Here is a 27,700-nt window from a genome sequence, read left to right as displayed (position 1 = left end):
AAAAACATGATGTTATTACCTCAGGAGAAGGTAGTTGAGTCACCACTGAATCACCAATTGTTGAAGTAAGAAGTTTGTCACCTAGAATATCTTCTAAATGTTTTGCCATAACTTCCTGTTGCTTAGGGCTGCAGTGATTCTCTAAAGACAGTATAACTGGATACTCAGATGCCTGAAAAATAGAATTTGAAATCTATTATGATTAACAAATAAAAAAGGACTTCTTGATTCACCAAAATATCTTACAAAAAGCCCTTTTGTAGTAATTTGTATTTTTCTTTGTTTCCAAAATATGTCAGTTGTTTCATATTAGTAGCACAATAAAAATCTCACAATATTTATGGAAAAGAGAAAGTACAGTTGAAACAGTAAGTTCAGAGAAGAGAAAAAAATGGATCCTCAGGATTTTAGGGGGAGTTGAATAAAAAGGACCTACAGAGAATCAAATGAAGACTGGTTAAGTACACAAAACTTCATTAAAGAAACCACACGGTATCTATGTTGACCTTTGGAAAGTGTATATTGAAGTGTATTTCTTCAATAATCAATAGAAAATAACTTATCAGAGGCATTTCACACATTGACTAATATTGAATGTGAAGAAATTAGTGAGAAAATAAGCGTTAAATCAGGCAAAAATCAGGCTGATTCAATTCCACAGAGCAGACTACAAGATGATAGCAGAAAGCAACATTTCTCACAGAAGTAATTACTCAGCTGATACACAGAGCTTCCAAAGAAAGATACATTGGTTGCTGTGTGCCTGGAACAGCTTTTCTCAACAAATGAATTTACAAAGAAAAAAGAGAAATAACACTGTCATCTGAAGAAAAAAAAAAAAAAGGAATTATCATATTGCTTAGATGATTTTTTTTTAGAAACAATGACCATGTAATGTTAAAAGTAATTTTATGAAGAGGAAACAAGCCACAAGGAAAATAGAAATCAAAATGACTGCAATTTTCACGTGCATATGTATATATATCCACACACATAATGTAAAGCTGACCAGAATGCAAGTTATCTTTACTGTGTTTCAGAATTTCATTTGAAAAGAAGTTTTGCTCAAAACCTATATAAGAGATTGAGACAGTATGAAAAGATCTCAAGCTTTTGCTGCTTTGCCAGAGATGGACAGAAGGGGCACTGACCTAATGAGTCTTACAAAAAGATGTTTATCAGGCCTTGAAGTCAAAATAAAAAAGTAAAAGTAAACACATTAAATCTCAACCACAGCTATAGTTTAGCATTTTTCTCTGTTTTATAAATTCAAACATTGGATATAAGAAAGAGTGACAGCAACAGAAGAGTAAGCAAAATAAAGGAATTGAAAGATATCAGGAAGGAAAGCAAAACATTAGACTGACTTGGAAGTAGTTGTATAGTTTATATTCAGTCCTTGCTTAAATGATCTCAGGTGAGAATTCTACATAATAAACTGATTAAGATCTTCTGAATTCCTTGCACCAAGCTTGATTTAAAATCAAGATCAGCAAAATACTTTTATCTTTCATTTATATACACATTGCACAGTTTTTCCATAATTTACTTCAGTGATGCCCACTCCACAAACACTGCCTCATTTTGTTTTGTTTTGTTTTGTTTTGTTTTTTACCCTGTAGAATATTAGACAGCGAGCATTTAATAAAGCAGGCTTTATTAAAACCACCATAGCAAATACATACACAGCATAACATACGTATACATACCGCAAATGCGTACTTGTCTATCACATGAATTACAGAAGAAAATGAAATTTTGCTCGTTAAAGTATGACCATGATACACAATAGGTTCATTGTTTGAGCCATCCCAGCAATCAATTTCCAGGCAACGACATCCTTTTAAGAGAGCACTTCAAAAGAGTAAAAGAAATAATTTTATGGTCAAAAGGAAAATACCACACTTTAATATATGTCCCCATATTCCAAGCACATTGAATAATTACAAATATACTAGTTTACCATCACAAGATGGAAATTCAATGAAATTATAAAAATATTAAACAATATTAAATACTTCTAGAAACAGATTCACTATGGTTTCTGATGGTTGCAAGCCATCAGAGAATTCTAGACAGCAACCAAAAGACAAAAGTTCAGTTGACTGTTTCCAACTGCTTTCACTTCACTAAAGTAGTACAAAGTTATAGGAATGCTGGACACCTGTCTTCCAGATCTTTGTATTTTCTGTCTCTGTTTTGCCTTTAATACATAACCCTTTTTCTACCTCCCTCTTTGTTTTGTCTAAATGCACCTTGGCCATAAGGCATTCTGGTTTCCTTCTCCTCTTGGAGTCATATGCTGCACATTCAAACCCTCAAACCCTCGTGGCTACTATAGTGCCCACACAACTCCTCCCACCCACCTTTTGTTGTTGTTGTTGTTTTGTTTTTGTTTCTGTTTTCTTAACTGACTTCATTGCAATGAACAGTAATCACACGTAACCTTGACATACTCAGAGTGTGCCTTCTATATTGATCGGAATAGAGTTGGCCCTGGAATTTTACATTTATTTCAGGAAGTTTGTAATTTTTGCATGGTATGTTGAGATTAAAAACTGGTTTAATCATATACTGTGCTGAATACCATAGATTTAATTTGCTTTGAGGTAGATGTTATGTACTGTAAGTGATAAAATAGATTGTTTCCAGACTACAAACAGATGGCCTGGCAAATATACTGAAAAGTGTACACAAAAAATAAAATACCACTCTCTCATTTTCCACTTTTGTCTGTGATGATTTTGTCCTTTATTGCCAAACAGCATTACATGTTAGTTAGTATTAATTTTAAAAAAGCCTAAGAATGTTAACAATATTGAAAAACAACATCTAAATACCTGATATATCCAAATAAATCACTGGGCCCTAATAGTTGGTCAGATATCAAGTAGGTGTTATGAGAAGATGAAATAAAATAGTCACATAATGGGTGGTTCATATCTTGGTAGACAGTCCGGTGATCTTTTTTAAATATCGAACAATCTTCTGAGCTCATGTACCTTATAAATCCTTCAAATGATAACTGCCTTCTTTTCCTCACTGGAAAAAAAAAAAAAAAAGAGAGAAAAGAAAAGAAAAAAAAGAAAAAAAAAAAAAAAAAAAGGAAAAGAAAGAAGGGTGTGAAGCCAGCCAAACAGATAGTTTTATGTATCTCTGTACTTTCCATAATTTTTAGTAGCCAATTCTGAACTTAGTTAAAGGTTATACGGCATAACACTTTCCTGCTATTTTAATATTCATGACAAACAATATGAAAATAAACATCAGATGTGTACAATTCTGGAGCTGATGTGGTTCTAAATTAGCAGATGAAATAAATGTGTACTCATGTTTTTGTCCTTCTATGGACATCCAGAAGAAGATATTGCAACAGTTCTAATTAAATGTACAGGAAAATATTTGTTGTTGTTTAGTTTTGGAAAGTAACATGCCAGTCAGTGAACAAATAGATTTTTTTCTCAGTAGGAAAAAAAAAAAAAATGTTCTCCAAAATGTCAGTCAGAGCCTATCAAAATAATCTTGTAGAAACTATGATTCCTAGTACCAAACATCTTCAATGGTGGAAAATCCCAAACAGATAATGATTAAATAATATTTTAATTAAAAGTATTTGAAATAAAAATAGCACCTTAACAAAATAAATGCCCACAAAAATGCATTGGAAATCAAGCTTATTATATTACTGCATCTACAACAAATTGTGTTAATTGCCTTCATATGCATGATAGTCATCCCATTTGTTTTGTTTCTTTTAACTGATTTAATGACAAACAGATCCATTATACTGCCAACTGCTGCTGCAATGTCATGCTTCAAATGTAATAATTTTGCAAATGATATAATCTCAAAAGTCAGCTTTGCTTCAAAACACAACCTAGTGTGAATTAGTCAGTGATTGTGTCCAGTTCTGGCTGGAAAATAACCTTATTTTTGTCACCATAGTAGGATAGTGATATTTAAGCAGTAAGAGATCAATCTATGCAAACTTTTGTTAAACAAACAAACAAACAATCTGAGCTGTTAAATTTCAATACATCTATTAAGAGTCATGATTTACAGGTTACAGGTGTAATTAACAATCTTCAGTATCACTCTGACTATAAGTTTTATATCTGAATAAGAATTTACTAACATTGTTAGTAAATGTTAGATGGCAACACAAAGAAAATAATTGTTTCTAAATTACACAATTTTTGATCTTTGAAATGTTTTAAAATACTAAACAGTAGTAGAAAATAAAGATGAAGTCTCTCCAGAGGTCATATGTATTTGCATACATATATTGTTGTGCTTAACCATACAAATATGCAGGTTGGAACCAGATGATCTTTAAGGTCCCCTCTACCCTAAGATGTTCTATAATGATTGAAATGTTTTTCCTACCAGAAGTCTGTCTAAGCTGTTCTTAAAGACCACCATTGACGAAGAGTATACAGACTTCCTGGGAAACCATTTCAGCACCTAAGTAACCTTACTGTTAGAAAGTTTTTGATATTTTCCCTGAAATTCCTTAGTGTCCAATATGTTTGTTCTGTTTTGTACTATTTCTTCCAGTTTCTTTCAGTCTCTTATACAAAAGAAACTGTTACACTTCCCCTCATCTGTTTTCCAAAAGAAACAAATCCAATTCACTGCATTTTTCTGACTTTAGTTAGGCTTTCTTAAAATTCTGAGAGTTTTCATGTTCTTCTTCACCTCTTTCCAATTGGTGAATTAAGAAGGATTTCTTAATGCTGATGCCCGAAATAGAATGTAGGATTTTTTTATTTTTTTTTTTAGATCATCCATTTGTAAAGATCATAAATCTAAATTTAATATGACTTTCTATTCCATCATCTAGCTCATCAATGACATTGAAGTCTGGATCCTAACACAATGCTCAGTGAATGATGTAGCAGATTGATGTAGCCTTTCATTTTGATGCCAAATCTTTGATGACTAACTTCTGAGAGTAATTTTCTAATGAGTTCTTTATATACCATATAGATATTTTGCCAGCTTCCTGAACTTGCTTTTTAAAGAAGAAAATTAAAAATAAGAATATTAAAAAGTATGATTTTTCCCATATTCAGTAGTGCTGTTATTCTCTCATAGAAGGAATTTGGATACAGTTTCTTTATGGACTATCCCTACTATCCCTTACCATGTGAGAGGTTATTATATATTCATCATTTGTTTCATTTGTCTAGTTCCATGGATTTTCTCTAAAACAGATATTACACTTGATTGTTCCCAATCCATCTTCCATTCTCCATGTGTTTTCAAAGGTAAGCTCTTATAGCTTTTTACAGTCAATTTTCTAACTCAAGGACTTGTCAACTTGTCTTCTCTGATCTGTCATTTTAACATGCCCCACTCTTCTTTTTCCATAGTTTTGACTGAAATCTTACTGTGGTCTCATTAATAGTAATAGCCACCTGATTGTACTCAGATAGTGGATCAAGTATTTCCTTGTTCTTTCTTTTAACTGACATATTTACAGAATTACCCTGATGTCTATTGATAGTTATATCTTGTTTAGCATCTTGACTGTTTCGATATACCCACATGTCTATGTTATATTGTTTTAGGCATAGCAATAGGATTAAGTTTCTACTTTCTGGGTCTCTAAGAAATGGAGGAAGGGGGATTGTTTTTGTTGTTTTTTACAATTGCTCAAAATAGAATATGATCAAGCTGCTTGTTTTATCTGTTGTGTATTACATGAATACTAGACTTAATTCCTTTGAAGAGAAAGTTTTTCATCAACAGCATTTGATTTTAATTACTATTTATTTTTCATGCCATATATTGTTCTCTGTGAAACTGCAAGTAGTGCAACTGCTTTTTTTTTCTTTTTTTCATTTTTTATTTACTAATGTATACATATATTTACAGTTATCTTTTAAATTAATGAAAAATAATGAGTTTCCAAGTTTGGGGTTATTTTCTTAATTATTTTTAATAATTTTTGGCTAGTCTTGTCATTAGTAAGTCTTCTCATGAAGAGAACTTATGTTTACATAAATACCATCATGACTACAATCCCCTAAAAGTGAAAATATTACTTTGTAAGTTAAATTTGTGTTACTTTGTTAGCCAGCATATAAGCTCTTTGGCTTCAAATTTAATTTTATTTCTGTAATCAATAGATTAAATATACGGATATAATTATTTATTTATTTTTATAACTTATTACATTGTTTTACAGCTCTTTTTTCCAGGGTTGGTAGTTGCTGTCTTTGAATAGCATACAATTAAAGTCATGTTTCTGAGGAACTACCAAAACTCCAAGCAACTTTGTAAATCAGTAAAACCTATCTGTAAGCAGGAAGAAAGTGGCTCTGCACCTAGCAAATCTGGCAGCATATATGCAAAAGAGCATCATATGAACATAAATGGCATACCATCTGCTAAAACAAATTTTCAGAGAAGACCTGATGTAAAAGATGTCATAGTTTTTAGAGCTGAAGATAAAAGAAGGCTTATTTTTTTATTATTGCTGCCATTATTTTGTACCTCTTTTACCAGTGGAGGAAAACTGCTGGCTTTCTTTAGAACCTTGCCTGATGAAGATACCAAAATTAATTACGGCTGGAAGGGGCTGTTTTTAAGTTTTGATGAACAGCACAATCATACTATTTTCTGACCATTTACTGCTTCTACATTAAGAGAAATGGGAATACATCTTAAGAAGTATTCCACAGTGAAAAAATATTTCAATCAAGGCCTTATGTTTCTCCTCTAGAGGAACTACAGCCTTTATCTCCATTAAGATCCTTTAGTACTAATTAGCAAACACACATCTATTTGGTGCTGAAATAAAAAGTGAAAGCAAGAAAAGACTTGTCTTCTTGCAGCTTCTTATTTACAAAGGTCACTGTTTTTCTATTCCCTTCCCCTTTGGATAGTCTGAAATACAACATTCTAATATATATATTAAAATAGTTCGTTTGTTTTTTCCCCCATTCTTCCAGTTAAGGTAAATTTCAGCACTGCAATATATGTAAATAGAGATATATTAGAGAGGAATTATAGACATAGTCTGAGTATTTGAGAAACATTAAATTATATGCCTATGCTTTTTAGAGTTTATTACCTTATACTTTCTTAATTATTTATTTTAGAACTTCTTTGAAAGCATTTTTCTTTCTTTGTGGAAGAAAGAAACATCTTTCATAAGATGTTTGGCAAATATTGCTAAAATACTGTATTTATCTGTACTGGATGTAGATAGCACACTTACAAAAAAAAAAAAAAAAAAAAAAAAAAAAGTTAAAAAGAGCCTATAACTTAGAAACAAATATTTTTGAAATTAATAAATACATCCTAGATCACACAAATTGTTTATCTGACAGGTGTGTCAAGCTTACACAGTTATATACAAAGCAAGCATGTTTTTAAGGCAGAATTGTGATTTTGACCTGGTTTTGTACTTCCTAGAAAGGAAATACACTGATAGGAGCAGAGTCTTTGAATGGCACTACTCTGCAAATATGAACAGAATGTACCTTCCAAGTCTCACTGCACCTTTCATCCCACCCATGAATTTATTGAATAATTAGCAACAATTAAAAAACAAGCAAACAAACAGCAAAACAACAAAAAGCTATGCTAAACTTGAAAATATTGAATAATTAGCAACAATTAAAAAACAAGCAAACAAACAGCAAAACAACAAAAAGCTATGCTAAACTTTAGAAAGATAAAGTGGATGGCATAACATGGTTTCTTTAATCTCACTTAATTAGCTGAGACTTCTATATGAAATTAATAATAAAATGGAGAAAGAACGATGTTTGCGTAGAACAAAATTGACATTTGGATTTTAGTAAGAGGCAACTGTCAGGTGTGATTCATGTATTCACCACTTCCATGATCACTTCCATACATTGAATACTTCAGTCAAAAATGCAAGCTTTAGCACATATACACAAATCTGTTAATACAGTATTTTGCCATTAGAAATTTAAACTGTATAATAAAAATGGAAGAGCAATGTATTGCATGCTGTTCCTGAACTAAGTACAGCATCTTAAGAGAGATAATTGAGGGTTATGTCTCTTAATGACATTGAAAAGTCTTCTTTCTGTGGACACAAATGTTAAGGATGGACAACATATTATCAATGGATTTATCAATCTTGTGCATATCTAGTCACTGCTTTTATTATTATCTTGACATACCAAAATTATCAACTTTATCAGATAATGGTTGATACTATTAGCAAACCAGTCAATCAAGTGTTAAAATCTGCTCTTTTCCCTTTCTGTAATATATAGGACAAAGCGGGCAGATGAATTTAACAGATCACCCTGATGAAGAATATTCTATACCAAATTCAGAATGAAAGTTGCATGGTCTATCACAACACCATATGAATCAACTATCATGTCAATCATATCTGAAACTTTCCACTACAAATGTTTGAGTAAGAGTATTTGTTCAGTCAAACAAGCATGAACAATGCTCCTTTGGAGCATGAACAGCTATTATTTAATTCAGAGAGATTATTTCCAATTACATGATAAACAACTTTCTCACAGATGAAGAAACAAACAAGAATTTGGCTTAGAATCTTAAACCAGAAATTAAATAAAAACTATAGAAACTTTATTTGATATTTGCAAGCATGTTTTCTAACTGAGTAAAGATTCTTGGTTCTTTAGCTTCTTTATAGCTATTACCTCTCCCATCAGAATAAATCATTCAAAACAAAACAAAACAAACAAACAAACAAAAAAAAAAAACACTTTCAAATTGGTAGCTTTTTTGTAATTACTTAGGAAACACTGGTTTTCAGAAAGACTAGGATACATTTAATAAAATTTGTTCTAATTTGAACGGCAACCTCAGAAATAATAGTAAAAAGAATCAAAGGTTTTGTAGCTATTGTTGGATAGTGAGTGACTCATTGAAACACAATTAATCTTCTGCTTATTGTTGAACAAGTGATCCAGTTTCTTTTTTTTCAAAGCAGTGGGGATGGTAAGCATATATATTACAGGGTTATCATCCCAAAAGGAAGATTTTTCTCCTTCTTGGGCCTATTACTAATTTTTCTTAACCAGTTACTGATCCCACCCAGTATCAAAGACTGGAAACCAAAGGAAACCAACACAGCTAAACATCTGATAATCAACTTCCACTGAAAAAAAGTAACAGCTTCCAATAAAATGCACTTAGCTCTAATTTCATTTTCTCAGCTTAGCTGCAAATTTTGTCTCTAGTTATGTTCAGGAAAACTCAGCAGAAACGCAACAGCACAACTTTAAGCAGACTTCAACAGTTGAAGTATATGCATATTATCAGTTTAACAAATTGCTCATCTCACAGTTCATATGATTCAGATCATGATGCAAGATATTACTGAAATCTGGAAGAATACAGCTCGAACTTCAGGTTTCAGGCTGAATTACCAGTGCTAGCTTCTTAGATAGCGTCCTTCTATTGCAACACAAGAAATGTCGTGGATTCCCTAAGAAATACATGTGAAACAGCATGAAAAACAACAACTACTATAAAACTGCTAGTCAGTGCTGGCAGTCTGCAAGGGAGAACTACAGAAAACTTGTTTAGGAATACAGAAATGGTGTTAAGAAAGACAAAGTTAAACTTGTTTTTGAAATTGTCATGAGAGATCAGTGGCAACATGGAGAATTTTTATTGCTGCATTTTCTGTGTTTTATAAAGGAATATGTGGGCTTGGTGTTGAATGGGTGGATGGTTTAGAGACAGCAAATGCAGATAGGGCTAGAATATGCAATGCTGTCTTTTTCTTTTCATCAAATTAGTGTAAATTTTGTGCCTACAGACAGGGTTCAAGGAGAAAAGGAACTACCAACAGTGGAAGGGGATAAAGTCAGATATTACTGTAGATAGTTTGGCACATAAAAACCCATGGTACCAAAAGCAATGCATCTGAAGGTGCTGAGGCTGTTGTCTGTAATCATTGCAAGGTCATTCTCTATTATCTTTGAAAGGTCATATTATCAGGGGAGACCACCATGACTGGAGAAAGACAAATGTTGCTCCCTTTTTCAAGATGAGCAAGGACAACTCAAGGAACTACAGGTTGGTCAGCCACGCTTACATCTATGGTAAAACAATATTGCTCTTAGAAGCCATTTCTGAGCACATTAAGGAAACTGTGGATCTCTATCCTTAGGTGGTTTTAAGATTTGATTGAAAAGAGCCCTTGAACAGAAAGGTATAGCAGGTACCCTCCTGAGGTCCCTTTGTATCTGAACAATTTCATGACAGTGTGTTTAGAGACCTACCCTTATAAGCTGATCGGAGAACAAAACAGAAATAGCATTTCAGGTTGGGAGAACATAAAAAATTAATGACAGCTTTAACCCCAATAACGTGGATAACAACAACATTCAAAGCATAATGGGACAGAAAATCAGGTTGCATGCTTGCCAAAAATGTGGATCCACCACATTTGTGAGACTACTTTGATGCATTCCTGATATTCTTAGTGATATCTGGCTGAGATCAAACCAGAGTGTAAGTGTCCACAGTTTTAGTCATACTCAGTAAAGACAAAGAGATATAACCTTCTCAGTAGACATATCCTTGGGGTTTGTTTTCCTCTTTCAAAGCTCTGTATTAAATTACTTCCACAGTAACTTTCTGCCAGATAACACTCAAATGCAGACAGCTTGCTAACAAAACAATTTATATTTTTTATATTTAAAGTCCAAAATATATTTGTCTAATTACTTGAACAAAATGATTGTTGCTGAAACTAAAAAATCAGTCTGACTTCCTAATAATGGTCATTTATAATACTCAGTGGGCATTAAAAAAAATAGTGCAGTAGATCAGCTCATCTACTCTATGAAAATTGTATTTTGTTTGAAGCAAACAACATGTAGTTTTTGGACAAGTCTGTAGCAACAAGAAGTAGGAATGACTGAGTTGGTCAAGTGCTATTACTGAGCAATATACAGTGTAAATTTATTGTGCTTTATAAATGATTTCTTGTTTTATCATATTTGTAATGTTTAAAGATCTAAATTGCAAATAACATTTTGCACATATGCTTATAAATGGTATACAACAGACATAATTATAATACTCTTGCTTACATAAGTTTTCTTTAAAATTTCCAAATTGTATAGTCAGATGAGTATTCAAGAATATAAACACAGTCACTGACAAGAAGCACAAAAAAAAAAGAGCTATAAATCAAATGCTTAAACTATGCATACCTTCTTCAACAGGTTCATACTTCAGAATAATTTCTAAGGCCCTTATTTCAGAATCTTCAGTCTGAAATTGTTCTTTTTTCAGAAATTCAATGAGCTCAGTGTCAGCTAGAATTTTGTGGTTTGGAGAGTAAGCACAGAAAAGTTCATGAAATTCAGTTCTGTGTACAATAGTTCGATAAATTGCCCTGAAATCTTCTATGTTAATAGTATGGACCTTCCGCTTGTCAACTGTTTTCTGAAGAAAAAGGAAATCAAAATAGTCAATACAAAGATATAAAAAAATACAAAGACGCACATAAAAAGTCTATTATAATACTATAAGAACTAGAACAATAGAGAAAGCTTAAGGCAACAGTGACTCTAGCACATTATCAAATGATATTTTCCTTCAATATGCAAGACTCAGATTTGACTTTCTGTGTTAGATGTATTTTATATAAATTAAAAAAATACCATATGACATAGTTGGCATCTAATTAAAGTACATTAATATATAACCCATGCAGTATTAAGACATTATGTAAAACTGCACTAAAATGCTATGCAGTACAGTAAATCTTCAGCATAATGTTATCAAGTGGAAAATATGCTTAATATAATACCTCTTCAACAGCAATTTAAAACATATTGTATATTGTAAGTATACTCATTTAAATTTACATACAACATACAGCAAATTGTAATCTGAAAAATGAACTAAGGATGAGCAAATTTTCATGAGATCAAAGTCTTCTAGTATGTCAAATAAGAAAGATTGTATAATTTTGGAGCAATTATACTTTATAATAACCTATGACATTGTGTTCTATTCTTAACTAGACAGAATATTTAACTCAGATTAGTTATTCACACTTTTAGAATTCTTAAAGTGTAAACTTGTTTTCATAAACAGAGCTTACAAAATGTTAGTAAATTAATTAATTTCAGTGCTTCAGTATAAAAGCCACTAGAAAAATCAAAAGGGCAAAAGAAGTTGAGTAGAATAATATTTTTTTACCATTTCTGCTACTAACATTTCTCTCAGGCTTAACAATGTTATCTACCCTTTAAATTTTGTACACACAATATGTAACTGTGCATATGAAATACAGATGTTTCCAATAGTTTAGCTTGTATCATTCTTGAAAGTTTTTACATTAAGACAAACTTAAGAAATTTCACAAAATTCACAAAAATGGTCACAAAAATCGTACCCAAATGGTAATTAATTGCTCCATTTATTACCTCTGTAAGCTAATCAACATTCATAATTGTTGGCTCCTTAAACTAAGACTAACAAGGAGGCTGGATTTCAGTACATAATAACATGACACCTACTATGGTTAGCAGAACTTTTCCCAGAAGTGTTCATAACCATAAAATGTCTTACTTGAGTTCTGTCTGTTCTTTGATTAAGACTTCTGATTACCACTGAACTAGATTAATTTTGAAGAGACACCATAAAAACTAAAGGATGAACGTTACATTACTAGATTCTGTCTATGCAGTACAGTTCCCACTGTACTTGTCTGAACAAGTACAACAATAAGCAAGAATACATTAGATAACCAATAGAAGCACATGAGATTATTATTATTATTTTAATTACATATCAGTAGTGAAGTATTTTCTTTGAGTTTGTGGAAGAGAACTGTAACAATCACTTTTAATGAAACTTGGAAGAAAAGAAATAATTCACTACAAATGTTAATAATATTCTTTTCATTACTGCATGGAAAATATCACATCTCAGGTTGATATCATGGATATGTTTTTAATATCTTTAAAAAATCTGCAAATTTACTCATAACTGTTAAATAGAAAAAAGAAAATATCAACTCATTTTGGAATTAAGCAACTTATCAGGACTCATGAGACCTTCTCTTACGTATTGGCACAAAATGAAGCTGGCCAGAAAAATTAAATTTTCTATTTTATTGTACTTTTCTGAAACATAGACAATAATACTAAGCAGGGGTGCTTTTGAAGTCGAAGTTATGAAAATCACATCAAAATATATTAAATAATAAAAAAAAAAGTTTTAAAAAAGTTGTTTTTATTCTTATTTTTGTTGGGTTTATTGTTCTTATTTTTATTAATGCATATCAAATCTTTGCTATCCAGAAAAAAAAAAAAAAAAGTATCTTGACAAAGACTTAGTTCTGAAAACTATAATAAAATTTATTTTTCCTTAAAAATCTTTATGTTCATAATAAATTTAACAAGAATAAAACAACAACAAAGCAGCAAGAAAAGCAGATTGCTGCTTAAAAGCTATGCTTATAAAATGTATTTTTTTCATGTATAACCATTTGATTAATTACCAATGTATAGTTACAGACAATGATGGCAGTAAAATATCCTTCCAGATTGTTTTGAATTTTACATACTATTATACTGATGAGTAAGTTCAAAAAAAAAAAAAAAAAAAAAAAAAAGAAAACGGCAGCACTGCTAAGAACAACTATATCAGACTGTTGAGTATATTATCATATTGACTTTTAAGTTCAACTGTTTCAAGTTTTACAAGTTCAATCAGACTTGTTCCATACAGGTCATTTCCTCAAATAATTATTCTTTTTACTTACAATTGATCAACTCTCTTAAATTTCCATCAGAAAGTGAAGTAGGTGGAACATAGAAGACAACAATGAAAAATAGCTTCAAGTTCTCATGAGATTCTCAAGGCTAGCAATTCTCCCAGTGGCATGCAAATTCAAAAATTGTGGGCACAATCCCCATGTTTACCAAGGATTGTCCTCACACTGCTTTTACCTTGGCTAGACAAGGCAGAGAACAATGAGACAACAGGATAAAATGAGAAAATCCTAGTGCTTTCCTGCTGCCTGCCTGTCTATCAGCATGACATGACCTAAACATTTGGGACTGTCCAGAGCTAGTTTTCCTCTTTCAAATCTGGACAGAATTTACCAACCAGTTTACAAAATTGTCACATAAAAATTACAGATATATATGTAACAATTTAGTTTCATTTCCTTAGGAAAACACCTTTACCAAACTTTTTGGTTAAAAAATGAGCTAAAAAGAAAATTCATACATCTTTTGAGTAATTACTAGAGCAGACCTGAAGAACACGAATCCTCAGTATGTCAAAGACACAAATGTAGCCTTCATAGGAAACTCTTTAAATGTTGCTGTATTTTACGTCCACATCCTTCCCCCAGGGGTAGAGTGCAATGGATGGATGGGACATCCAGGTACACCTGTTATAGACTTCACAAGAGAGGTATGGTGGAATTGAATAAGAAAGTGTGCTGGAGCTATGTCAACTTCAAGCTGGAACAGATCAGACATCTCTATTTTGTTGTTCTGGCAACAGGATTGTTAAGAAGTCACTCTAATGGCTCTGACCAGCATCAGACAGGCACTTCTGGGCTCATTAGCTTGATCACAAAAGCAGCCACATAGGATGAAGCCAGAATATTTACATTTTCCTCCACTGAGGCCTAGTTACAGAACTGCTGGTTACCTAGACTTACATATTTTTTTATCACTCAACACTACTTGGATGTGGTGAAGAGATGGTAGTAATGCAACCACTCAGATATCTGTTTTAAACAGAAACAAAAGAGTTGGATGTGGCAAATTATTTGCTGATTTTGCACACACCCTACTACCATACAAGCATGAAATTCATTTCTTGAAACACTAATAAAAAAAAAAAAAAAAAAAAAAAAAAAAAAAGGTAAGCAAATATAAGGCCCTTATGTAACTGGCCTTCTAAATTTATTTAATTTCTAAATCTACATATTCCTCACCTTGAAAACATGTTTCACATGAGCAACATCAAAAGTGATATGCAGTTTTTCAAGCAGCTTCATTGTTCTATCTAAATCTATCTTCCCATTCATGAACTCATCCTGAATGATGTTCAAAAACCATGTGCAAGAGATCACATTAAGGAAACATCTGCCCCACGTCATTGTCTCTTAGTAGGGGGAGCAGGGTGAGTGGTTTAAATTTTTGAACCTAAAAAGCTTGCATATTTTTCTTCTCATACTCAAACCTCCTTTTTTTCTGATTTCTGATAGCAGGCCATGAGGTGTGCAGAAACACATTTGTGCTCCACACCCAGAGACCCTGAGGGGCAAGACTGACAGAAAAGAGCCAAAGAAAGTCACAGGGAGGGTACACAGGAAAACAAAAGGTAGTCAGGGTGAAGAAAGGGCTGTAGTGAGAGGAAGTAAACTTGGGAAGGCCAAAGGGATCAAGCTGCCATAGGGGACAGTTGGAAGAGGGGTGTCCACAACAAGCAGCAGTGCCTCAAGGGTGCCTGGCACCCTGCCCACCCAACCGGCCTAACTGTCCCCAGCTGGACCTCCTCTGGTCCCATATGGGCTTAGGGTGGGCCTGGGCCTTGGGGCAGACATGCGCAGAGAGAGGTTACATGACAGCTGTCAGAAGGGAGGTCAAGGAGGATATCTGTTCTCCTCCATGGCAGCTCCACATTGCCTGCTCTGGTCTCTTCACTGCGGTGGTGTTGGCAGCGTTAGGTAGAACATCACTTCGGCTTGCTCCAGCTCCCAGTGGGCCCCTTTCCCCTCCCTTGCACGCCTGTGCCCCTGCTGGGGCCCCCAGTGCCCTCCCGGCACTGTCCTTAAACTGAGCCCCCTGCTTGGGCTGGCCCCAGGTGCTGCTGTGAGGTCACAAACTGCGGGGCCCTGGAGCAGGGCCCTGCCCACCGCTGCTCCCCACACCCCAACATCTTGGGGTTTTGCTCTCCAGCTCCCTGTGCCCCCTTCCCTCACCTGTGGTGCCATGACCTTTGCTTGGCCAGGACCCCCAGCATGAGCGTGAAGCAGAGTGAGCCGGAGAAGGTGTCCCTCATTTGCAGACTGCTGCGCCAGTCCCCTCCTGGGGAGTTTGGGCAGGTTGTCCAAGACCTCTATGCTCTGGTCAAAGATGATGAGCTGGTGAGGCAGGAGGCTGCCTACGTTGGGGCCCATCACAACAAGAAAAACTTCACCCCTGTCCAAGTAAATGGGAGCACTGTGCTACTGACCCACTACAACGATTTAGGGGGAAACCGCTTCTTTTACCCCCAAGACAAATTCTCTTTTGAGTTTGACCACTTGAGTGGGATAACGAGCAAAACCCATTTGCACAGTGTGATGTTGGATGAGGAGGAACTGTGGAGAGGAGCCCTCCACAAGGGATTGAACACCTATGTGAACTGCCACTTTCCAGCAGGGAACTGCTGCGTGTTCAAAAAATCCCTGGGCAAGAGGCAGATGTTTGTGGCCTGCATTGAGGCTCATGAGTACCAGCCCTTAAAACACTGGAACAGCCTTTGGAAGTCTGACTGGACTTTTGCCCTGACTCCAATTATGACTCGGGTTACGGGGGTATTTCTTCTCCAGTTACATTACTTCAAAGAGGCTAACCTTCATGTTAACATCAGAAAGTCTGTAAGTGAGTCTCTGCATGTGATAGACCGAAATCAGTTTGTCTCAGATTTTGTGAAGTTCATGAAAACTGAAGATGACAAGATTCATACTGCTATTCTACAAAACATTCAGGCCTTGTCAGAGGATATGTGGAGGAAAGATCTGCGAAGGAAACTCCCTATTACTCGTACTTTTATGAACTGGAATGAGCTGCTGAAAAATTATCATCAAAATACCAATGTCTCCAGTAAAGAAGTACCTGCATAATTACCGAATTGCACTATATGATACAGTGGCATAAATAAATAAATAAGAGAAGGTCAAAACAGGATTGTGATGTAGGAGATCTATTTCTAAATCTCTCAGGAGAGTGCAGAAGCTGTCATCAGTCAATTACCACTTTGAAAACAATCCAGGTCAATAGAGACACAATCATTTGCTGTTTTTTTGTTGTTGTTGTTGTTCCTTTTTTTTTTTTTTTTTTTTGGTGTTTGTTTGTTTGTTTGTTTTTAACTTTCCGGTACTTTTTAACTGCTTCTAGAGGTACTAGCAATGGTCACTGTCAGAAGCAGCACACTGCTACAGGTAAGCCAGCAGGCAAACTGTTACTTTGCTTTGTAATTTTCTTCAATATTGTATGTACTTAACCTCATAAAATTTGTAGCATCTCTTATAAGGAAATTGGTAAGGTAGGCTGGCAAAGATATGGAGGTGCTATTACTAGATTTTTTTAGTGATACTGAAGCCCAGGAAATTCAGCCTTCAAGCTTTGCTTGCGCATACCTCTCTGTATACATGAGACATCCCTAACAGTCACGTGAACAAAGACAGATCAGTACATAGGAGGAATAAATTTCTTGTAGCTAGCACAGAAAATACGGGACTGAATTAGGGATGTGTGCTGGCTGTTGCCTATCACTCATCACACAATAAAGAAAGCAATGCTACTTCTCTCAGTTTCCAAGCAAGTTTTCAAATGTTTATTACAAATTGCAAAGGAGTTTGATCCACTGCCATTTTTTCTACTATGAAACAGTAAAATACATCCATGTATTGCTACTATGGTGGTATTCAGACAACCAGTTAATCTGTTCTGCAAAAGTGACTATAAAGATGTAAAAGTTTTTACCTAGTTTTTACTAGAGCTCTAGTAAAAAAAGAAACGGGGGGGGGGGGGGGGGGGGGGGGGCAGGGCAAAGTAAGAAGGACAGCATGGAAAGTGCAGGAGAGGACCCAGAAACTGTAAACTGTATGGGGCCCTTCAGCACTATGCAGATGTATCGGGGCTATCTCCTCAACAGCTACTTCAGGTGACAAAAGTGGCAACAGCACAGAAGAGATAACTTTAAAGTCAGCAGAAAAGTATACTGGGCATTTCTGTTACACCAGCTAGTTTATTAGATTTTGTGTGTGAATATAATGAGTTTCACAACCACATATTCTAGCAGTATTTTGTCTTATTTTCAAGCTCTGACAGTGATACTTTGCTAAAATGTTTATTACAATAAATTGCCTACTGCTTGCTGTTGTCTGTAAACATACCTTTTAATTAGTTCTATTAGAAACAAAGTTTGATTTGAAGCGGTATTGTAAACACTCAACTTTCTAAAAATATTGAAGTGAATATTTAAGCAATGTTCTTACAAATATTGTTGTTTTTAATGTAAGCATAAGATTTTGCTTTTGCTCATAACAGTTAGTGGCAATTATGTTATCATGTGGGTTGAGCATGCTCATTTGTAAATACTGATTAGTGGCATTATAGCTTCAGTGCTGTCTGGCCATGATTGCTTTCATTGTCTTTGCTTTAAAATGTGGTAAAAACTATGCGTTACTATGTTATGGTTTGGGGGATAAGCAACATACTGTGGAAATGCTATCTTCAGCTTCTTTGATGTGAAATTAAGATTTTGCATCTGTACTCATACCTGATTTAGGAGGTTCCTTTATATACACATCAGGATATGATAATAAATTACCCAGAAAAAAAAAAAAAAAAAAAAAAAAAAAAAAAAAACCAAAAAAGTGTCTAATATAAAAACTGTCATTCTACATAATTCTGTATTGTTGATGATAAAGTCATGCTCAATTTTTATTTTTAAATTTTTATTTATAAGCATACTCATTTATGAGTATGCTTATGGTTATCCTTATGGTTGTAGTATATGCTTATCCTTATGGTTGTAGTGTTGCCAATATTTGAATGTAACTGTAAGAAGTTGCATTTATTTATACACTGATTTTCTTCAGATTTTCATTGACTAGAGTACATTTTTCATCTGATTGTTCATCTTTATGGTCATTCAAAACAAAGATCCTGGGAGTTTATGCTAATTCTTTTGCAGAACGGCAATCATCATGCAGGGTTTCCTTCCTGCAAGCAGAAAGCAGACTGCTGCCCTTGTAACAATGTCCCTTGACAATACCTCTTACAGATGCCCATTTGTTAGAGAATCTGCACCATGTACTTGAAGAGGGAGAAGGATGGAGCATGGAGACCATTCCCTGTGTTCCTTTGATTCTTCACAAAAAGCTACATTACCTATGGGTCATTCTCTCTTCACCCCACAGCTGCTACTGAGATCCATCCAACATCAATCCAGCTCTTTTAATGTCCATGCTGCTGCTAGAGACCATTCAATGAGCAAGCAGCTGTCTTTACATGGTATTTATTTTAATATGTGATTATTTCTTTACTGAAAATTAGAGTAATTTTATTAAAAATATTATACAATCCAGGGCTGCTATAAAGAAGATGGCCTGTTGTTAGTGTAGTTCATGTATGCAGTACAGAACAAGAGAGGAATTTCTGACATAAATTTAAGTGCGATCAGAAATGGGGACAAAACACTATAAATTCTGGATTGTGAAGAAAGCACTTTTACTTAAACACAAATAATGAGCATAAGCTAACAACAAGGAAACATGGAAAAGACTAAATAAATAAAGGACTTTCAGATAGGTATTCAGTTTTGACATCTGTTCCACCATGTCAATCCCTTGTCAGATGCAAACCTATGATATTTTGCAATACACTGATTTGTAGAATTAAATTCTTTCTTTAGAATGCAGTTTCCATACGGCAAAACTGCAGCAAAAAGTGCAAGAATGAAAACATTTAATAGTGAAGGATTGGGTAGTTTTCCTGTCTTCCCTATCAGTCTACCTTTTCTGAACTTTCCATTTTCCCTCAGTTTCCTTTTCAACTAATAGAGGCAATCTATGACACCAAAATCTACAACAAAAGCTGCTCAGTGGGTCAGTTTGGGCAGAGTAAAGGTTCTGACGTGGCTGAAAATGCAAGCCTATGAAATGAATACAGAAAAGGCAATTGCAATGCAGGCTTTGTCAGTTTTCCCTCTACATTCTTCGAAATGGTCCTTTTTATTCTTTGGCTAAATTTAAACCTGGGGAGGAATAAATATTATGAGAAGGAAGCTAATGTGTATAACTCCATTGAAAAATTTACTGAACTTCTTTGTATATGCTTTTGTGACTGTGTACGTTTGAGATCCAGTTGCAGCTTCTTATGCTTTTGCTCCTACTTTTTGTAGGATTTTGTTGTTGTTTTCTAAAAAGAATACATTACAGCTCATGTTGTCTTTATTCATAAAGTCTCCTTCCTTTTCTGTCTGCTGCTATGAAAACCATTCACAATCATATACCAACTGTGAATACTTTTTATTGGCATCAGTACCCTGTTTTTTGTTTGTTGTTTGTTTTTTTTTTTAGGAAAAAATGTAGACTGATAAGGACTGAAAAAAATAGATTATCAGGAGGTATCTTTCTGTAATATACTGCTTCCTCCTTCAGCTTATCTTTTTTTGTTACTGAGTGGCCATGGTTATTTCTCTCAAAGCAGATAATCACCTATTCTATCAGTTCAGAACATTTACACGATGAGATGCAATTTTCTTTCAAAATAAAATGTGAGTTTTATTTAAACTTTGTTCTTCCATTTACATGCTTGCAGTCTCATTGGAATAATAAAGTTGGTACAAATGTACCTGAGCCAAATTGGCTTAAGTTTTTGATTTCTGAAAATCATTGAGTGTTTACCATTAATTGTTGTTGCAAAGAAAATTATCATTTTTATTACACCAGTAACATTAGAGCTTATCTTGGACTTCATTATCAGCTTCCAGCTGCATTAAAGTTGGAAGAAAATCAACACTTAATATTAGTATTTGGATTGATTATTTGATGTTCCCATTATAAAGTTTGCTTCATATTTTGCTGGAAATGCAGCAGGTGGAAAACATATCAAAATGAGGACACTTAGCAAATCAAGTTTCATCATTTCATTTTCAAATAGTTGTGTTGAATTAAAAGCAACATTCTTCTATTTTTGGAATAGATAGAAAAATCTTGAACAGACACTAAAGATTCATGTTATGTGTTGGCACTGGGGCTGCAGAAAACAAGGCCTAACAATCCTCCTTGTATGAATCATTGGAATAAATTCATGTTTTTTCCCTTGCAGTCTCTAAAAATGGCATTAATTGTTTCTTTGCCTCATTCACGGAATGAATGTGACCATATTTAAAAAAAAAAAAAAAAAAAAAGCATCTACTTATATGTTCTCCAGGATGTAGTCTGTATGCAAAACTCTGCTGTATTCCCTATTCCCTGATATTCCCTGATATCAAGTTGTGAAGGAAAAGCAAAGTATAGTTATCAGATGATTTTGAAACAGAGAAAAGTGAAAGAATGACAACGAATGTGCTGCCAAGTGTCCCTCTCTCTCTTACTGACTTCAAATAATCAACACATCAATGTTCCATTTAGAGTAAGACTAATTCAAGGACTGTTTTTCTTTCTACTGTAAGAATGGTTTAACATATTCAACAAATGTGAAAAAGCATATTTATTATATTCCAAGTGCAAAGTATTTCCCAAGTCTGTATGTCAGTATGCCAGTGTTACACAAATAGTGAATTTTATAATTAATTTTAAAGCAAGATTTGGAGTTCTTAAATGTATAGAGTGGTTTCAAAATATCAGTATTTCAAAAATGAAGTGTTATTCATAGCATATCTTGCAGTTTTCCACAGTTAAAAGTATTTGTCATAGTAAGCCTTTGGAATTGCAGCCATACTAAGTTGAAGGAGGGCGGGACCCAATAAAAATAAAAACAGATGGCCCGTATTATATCAAGCAATTTCTGTAGCACATTGTTTTTTAATGGAACAGCAACTACCATACATCCTTAAATTCGTACCCAGAAAAATCCTGAGATAGTGGGATCTTAGTGACAGGACCTGTTTGTTTTGTTTCATTTTATTTTATTTTGCTTTAGTATTATCATTTATAAAGCACATTTGGACCACTGTCTTTCACAGAATCACAGAATTTTCTAGGTTGGAAGAGACCTCAAGGTCATCGAGTCCAACCTCCAACCTAACGCTAACAGCCCTCCACTAAACCATATCCCTAAGCTCTACATCTAAGCGTCTTTTGAAGACTTCCAGGGATGGTGACTCCACCACTTCCCTGGGCAGCCTGTTCCAATGAATAGGAACAGGCTATTCCATAACTTTTGGGCAAGTCACACAGATCTAGATTCCTAGAGATTTCACATCTGGTATATGTGATTTTCAGTCTTTCTGTGCTCAGGAAAGCTAACAGCTCTTCCTGATCTTGTTTATGCCCCATAAGAATGCATTAAAGTGATGAATAAATAATATGATAGTTGGCTTTTAATATCTAATATAGGAAGGAATTTAATTATATGTGATATACGTGCAAAGTAACCACGATCACAAATGAAGCTCATTCATAGTCAATGCAAGTTTGTTTCACAAAAGGAGAAAGCATTAAGGAACAGGAGATTTTCAGATGATTAGATGATCTTTAAGGTCCCTTCCAACCAAACCATATGATTCTATGATTTTTCTGTCCTGATTGATTGAAACTAAGAATTATGAACCTGCGTTCTCAAGCAGACGTCTGTGTTCTTGTGTATGACAACCTTCTTTACCAATAAAGCTTCACAATCTGCCTACACAGACCACAGATCAGTGCACCAGCTCTTGCAAGCCTACAGCTACTTAGGTACACTCATCTCAAGCTTCACAGGCTGCAGAGAGCTCATGTTTCAGGTAGCAACAACCCTTGGGGGCAGACTAGTGGTAAAGCAAGGGATCAGAAGCCTCGTATTTATTCACACCTTGTTTATTCTTAGATGCATAATTCTTTATTCTTAAACACAAGAAATGTAGAAGCCTCAGGAAAACAAGATCTTGAGTACAGTACTGCTTATGTAATTTCACTGTTATGTGACTTCTGTCCATACATGACAGCTCTTCTTTTTTTATTGTTTTTTCTTTTTACTTCTCAAACTTTACTCCATACTTTGTTTACCTGTGTGCCACAAGGTGCAGAAAAGATTTAGATTCTAGTGTTACAACCTCTTTGAGTTTCAAATATAGCCAGCCAAGGCAAATTCATGAGACAAAAATGGAGCAGAGACCAAACCAAGAAGCTCCAGTCTTCCTGGGAATGTGAATGTGTAGAAAACCTGCCTGACTGTTTGCCTGCTTCACTTGAATGCCTTTTAGAGCTCAGGCCAATCAGACCTCTTGAGAAGACTATCATGCCTCTTTTCTTCTCAGATATACACAGCCATTTTCACACAAATGGTTACTTTTCTGAAGGGCAAAGACGGCTTCTATCTTTTTCCCCTTTCCCTCCTTCTATCACAACATCCAGGCAGGTGGAGAGAAAGGGATTCTGGCCACTCATTTCATCTCTCAGTGTGGAAAAGAAATCAAATTTCCGTCCAGACATCATCTCTGACCACTGAAAGGAAGAGGGGAATTTTTTTTCAGGCTCTTCTTGCCTGCAAGATGGAGAAGCTATCTTCATTACATCCCCGTTTAAAAGAAAGAGTAAGGCATATCAGTAAGTCAGAAGGAAGTGAGGAAGGAGAGGCAGAAGTGACATAAAACTGTGTAGGGAGTGGAAAGCTGGAAAGAAATTATCTATGCAATGGTGATAGTACTACAGTTTGAGAACAAAATGAATTGTATCAGCCAAATGTTGGGCTAATACAATATTCAGAGCTCTTGCTTCATTCAGAGGTGCAAAATCTTTCTCCACAAACCTGTGAAGAGGGACAGCCCTGGTTATCATAGGAATATATTTGCAATATGTATGGAGGGTTCAAAATTAACAAAAGTTCTGGTTTTGAATTATTTTAATTATTTTATTATGTTCCTTTGATGTGGGAAGTATCGGTGGTTTCCACAGAATATCCTTTAAGGTCAGTTTATGATTCTAGGAGTAAATCATTACATTTTGATTGCTCTCAGGGGCTTTCTTATAGCTTCTGAGATGTATTCTGTCCGCTGAGAAATTAGACTTTTACTGAAAGGCATTGTGCAGGCCATATTAAGGCCTATATGCACAAAGATGAAAATTTGAGTTTGTATTCATGGCTAGAGACTGTCCCAGTGGCACATTCTGGCATCAGTCCTCCAGTCATCCTGCCTGGGCACATGGTGGGCTCCTCATTTGCTATGGTTCATCTTTTTGCCTAAAAGCCAATATTACCTTCCCTTGACTACAAAAGTCCATGTGTAGTTTCGGGTTCTGTGCTGACAACAGGTTGGGACAGAGCTGCAGAAAGCACCCAGATCTGGGAATTCACTGACTGATATCCTCAAAGAGTTAAGAGAAACATTTATTCACTGTTCAACACACTTCTCACTGAGTGGATGGCTCAACTGCTAAGCCTTCCAGAGACCAGCTTCAGTAGAAAGCACTGTGTTTCAGTAAATGTCTTTAGTTTTAGACAGAAATACTTCTTGTTTGAAATGAGATATTCAAAAGGAAAGTGGAGTTGTATGAAATATTAGAGATTTATCGGATTGTTTGTTTTTCCCTGGCACTGAAGATAAATTAAGAGAATGTCCTCTGAGAAGATCACCACTCCTAAGTCAGACTCAGAGACTCAGAAATGGAAACTCTTGTATATACCTTTAACTGCTGTTTTGTCCTGTATGTAACATGAAGTAATTAGGACTCCACTGATCTTGAACAAAGTGCCACAGACAACTTACCTTTAAAAATGGATATATTGCAAGTCAGTTTCATTACAGCATTTTTTCTTACTTTATAGTATTCAACAGGTAAGAAAAAGCTTTTTTTTTTTTTTTTTTTCTCTTTGTAATGCATATGAGATCATATGTTTTTCAAATCCCTGTGATTATGGAATTACTAATTTCTAAGCAAAACATTTTTGCCAGTTCACCGAAGATAATATTAATTTTACTTAAGAACTGTATTTCATAGAAGACTTCCCATTTGCAACTTACTTTTAATTATATCCTCATTAGAGACAGATATGAGAAGCACAGCTTATTTCAAACATTTATTATTCATTCTTATATTGTTAATGAGTTAATGCCTGAAGTGCATCTGCACTAAAAAGTCACCTTTCTGTTCATCACTTTTGCATATGCGTAATATAAATGTGATTCCTTAAGGTATATAGATTCAGTACTGTTGCATTCCATATATAACATCTGCATGCAAATTTATTCTGTTGTTCTTTCTCAAATAATTAGCATTATCTGCTAATATATTACTGATTAGACCAATTCCTCTAGTAATTATAATCGAGTGTGCAGTATGTATTCAATAAGCATCTATAGTTCCATTCTTTCTTTCTCCATCAAAAGGTCATTTTGAAGGCATATCGACAGCGTGCTTTCTATGGTCTGTAAGCCCTGCAAGAGACAAGCTGTTATTTCAGCCTCTGGGCTGTAGTTCCGTATGCCTAAATCCATTACAAAACACGGATTTAGCTGAAGCCAATGAAAAGCATAATTAACATTTTTTTATTCTGTGTGCAATAATTTATTTTCCTTTATCAAAGTTACATAGGCTGCCAAATGTGTGATACAGATTATGGGACACACTGTGGTTAAAATGCAGAGTTTTTTTAAAACAATGTGTTATGTCCTGTGAAGTGTTCATGGAGAGAAAGAGAAGATTAAAATGCATAGAGTCTATTTTGCCTTCAGCTGTTTTCTGCTCATCTATTTAAGTCCCAGTTCAACAAAGTAGTTAATTGTAATTGTTTGATTAATTATAATCATTTGACTACTTTCACTGGGAGGAAAAGTATGATAGAGGTACTATGATGCTAAAGCTGTTTAAATTGTTTCACAGAGACCTGAAGAACCTGATACAGAATGCACAGATAGCAGCAGGAAGTTTCCCTTCAATTGTCATGAACTTTAGATTGGCCTGGAAAAAGTTCCTAGACAGACTTCCAGTCCTTTGCTCCAGCCTATCTTCTAAATTAATTTACATTACCCTGCTCCATTTTTTTGTCTGATGTTATGAAACATGTTGATCACAAAACAACTAATTTTCTTTAAATTAATATAATTTACTCCCCCTTGCTAACTGTAATGCCTTTTAATTTGTCATAGTTATTTTTATTTCTTAATGTAGCCACAAGTCAGGTTTGACCATATGTGTAAAGATGGTACTTCAGCCCTTTGCAAGCTCTAGGGCCTGGCATGGATTTAACAGCTGTGAACACAGCAGCAGGGAATAACTACACTGACCTACAGAAAGAGATGCAGGAGGGAGCCTCTGCCCCTCTACAGAGTTTGTCTACATTCTTGCAGGCCTAAACGTTGCAGTGATATGAGATGGAAATTCACAACTCCACATTTGAAAGCTACCATCTTGCCCTTCGAGAAGGCAAAAATGGCTGTTCTTTAATATTGGTTTATTTTTCTTTTAGTGGAGCAGTGATGCCACAAAACAGTTTTTATGTAGCAGTAAGATTTACTCAAAAAATGAAAGAGTGCTCAATGACTTCTTAATTTAAGGAAGTGCAACTCTGTGTCTCTTTCTTGCATTAGAAAGACCATACAGCTGTGTTATAAACTGGCACTCATACGAGACACATTCCACAGAACTTGTAGAAAATGTTTTAACTTGTACCACAATATGCACAAATATGTGCACAGAAAGAGTAAAATTAACAAAATTAACAGAATTCGTGTCTTAACCTGTGTAAACTGCATTCTGATCCTTTCTTCTGTGTTGTAATCCTATGAAGGTATACAAAATATTTAAACTTTCCATACTGCTTTTGTGGATTTGATATAGTATAATTATTTTTTAAAGAGGATATGACGTACCTCTGTTACCTCATATGTGTATTGGGAAAAGTAAATACATGAAGGACAGAGGGGCTGAGATTCTGCAAGAGTGGGGGTTACATATGGCATCAGATAATAGGAGGGAAGGAAGAAATAAGATGCAGAATAAAGGAGAAAAAACCTTCATATTTTTTTCTTTTGGGGGGTTATTGCTACCTTTAAAAAGGAAGGAAGGAAGGAAGGAAGGAAGGAAGGAAGGAAGGAAGGAAGGAAGGAAGGAAGGAAGGAAGGAAGGAAGGAAGGAAGGAAGGAAGGAAGGAAGGAAAGCAGGCAGGGAGGGAGGGAGGGAGGGAGGACAGAATGAGCTCACTTCTAAAAAATACCTAAAAATAATTATAACTGTTAAAAATATATATGTTTGAATTCTGATAATATATAGGACCATACCAAAAGAGGTTAATGTACCTGTAAATTTATCCCTGTAACTCAGTAGGTAATTCCAAGGTCTGTCTTCTTTCAATATTGGCAAAACATTTGCATAAGCAAAAAGTTGCAAAGGAAACAAAAAGAATTTAATATATTTATCATAAAATTCTGCACTCAAAGGTTACTTTGATGCTTCTGTTCCTGCTTCACTAAAACCCTCCTAAGCAGCATAATCCTTATAATTTTAATTCCCTTGAATATGTTCCTGTATTCCTTTTTTTTTTTTTTTCATTCAAATATTAACAATGTCATGCTGTAAAAATGTCATCTAAAGACATCATGATATGCTAAGTAGAAATGAAATTGCCGGGGGCTGTAAGCTTTGGGTCAAAGGATAGTTGTTTATATCTCATTAGTATGATGAAGTAAAATCTGAAATTATATTAAATATTTGTTTAAGACATAATTAGTGAGGAACTTACAAATTTTCAAGTACTCTATACAGACCTGTACTCTTATATCATCACTGGCAGAAACGTTTTCTTGTGTACACTATTTG

General features: G+C 34.6%; 2 protein-coding genes across 2 annotated transcripts in view; one reads left to right on the top strand and one right to left on the bottom strand.

Annotated features, from left to right (window-relative positions):
- PLCZ1 (phospholipase C zeta 1) overlaps window positions 1–15,124 on the bottom strand; it is a gene marked incomplete at both ends in the record, with an annotated part of 48,359 nt that extends 33,235 nt beyond the window's left edge. Inside the window, 5 exons of the mRNA XM_084495056.1 lie at window positions 20–172; window positions 1,710–1,854; window positions 2,841–3,042; window positions 11,202–11,436; window positions 14,960–15,124. Coding sequence (XP_084351182.1) covers window positions 20–172; window positions 1,710–1,854; window positions 2,841–3,042; window positions 11,202–11,436; window positions 14,960–15,124 — 900 coding nt within the window. The remainder of the gene's footprint in view (window positions 1–19; window positions 173–1,709; window positions 1,855–2,840; window positions 3,043–11,201; window positions 11,437–14,959) is intronic.
- Window positions 15,125–15,988: 864 nt separating this feature from the next.
- Window positions 15,989–16,855, top strand: CAPZA3 (capping actin protein of muscle Z-line subunit alpha 3; the record flags this gene model as incomplete). The annotated part of the gene is made up of 1 exon (XM_084493816.1): window positions 15,989–16,855. One exon carries the CDS (start codon window positions 15,989–15,991, stop codon window positions 16,853–16,855), a length of 867 nt encoding a protein of 288 aa, XP_084349942.1.
- Between the last annotated feature and the right edge of the window lie 10,845 nt (window positions 16,856–27,700).

This window comes from Aythya ferina (genome assembly GCF_964211825.1).
Source record: "Aythya ferina genome assembly, chromosome: 1".
Classification (NCBI taxonomy): Eukaryota; Metazoa; Chordata; class Aves; order Anseriformes; family Anatidae; genus Aythya; species Aythya ferina.
The sequence above is the reverse complement of the archived record's forward strand: the minus strand, read 5'-3'. Positions and strand labels throughout refer to the sequence as shown.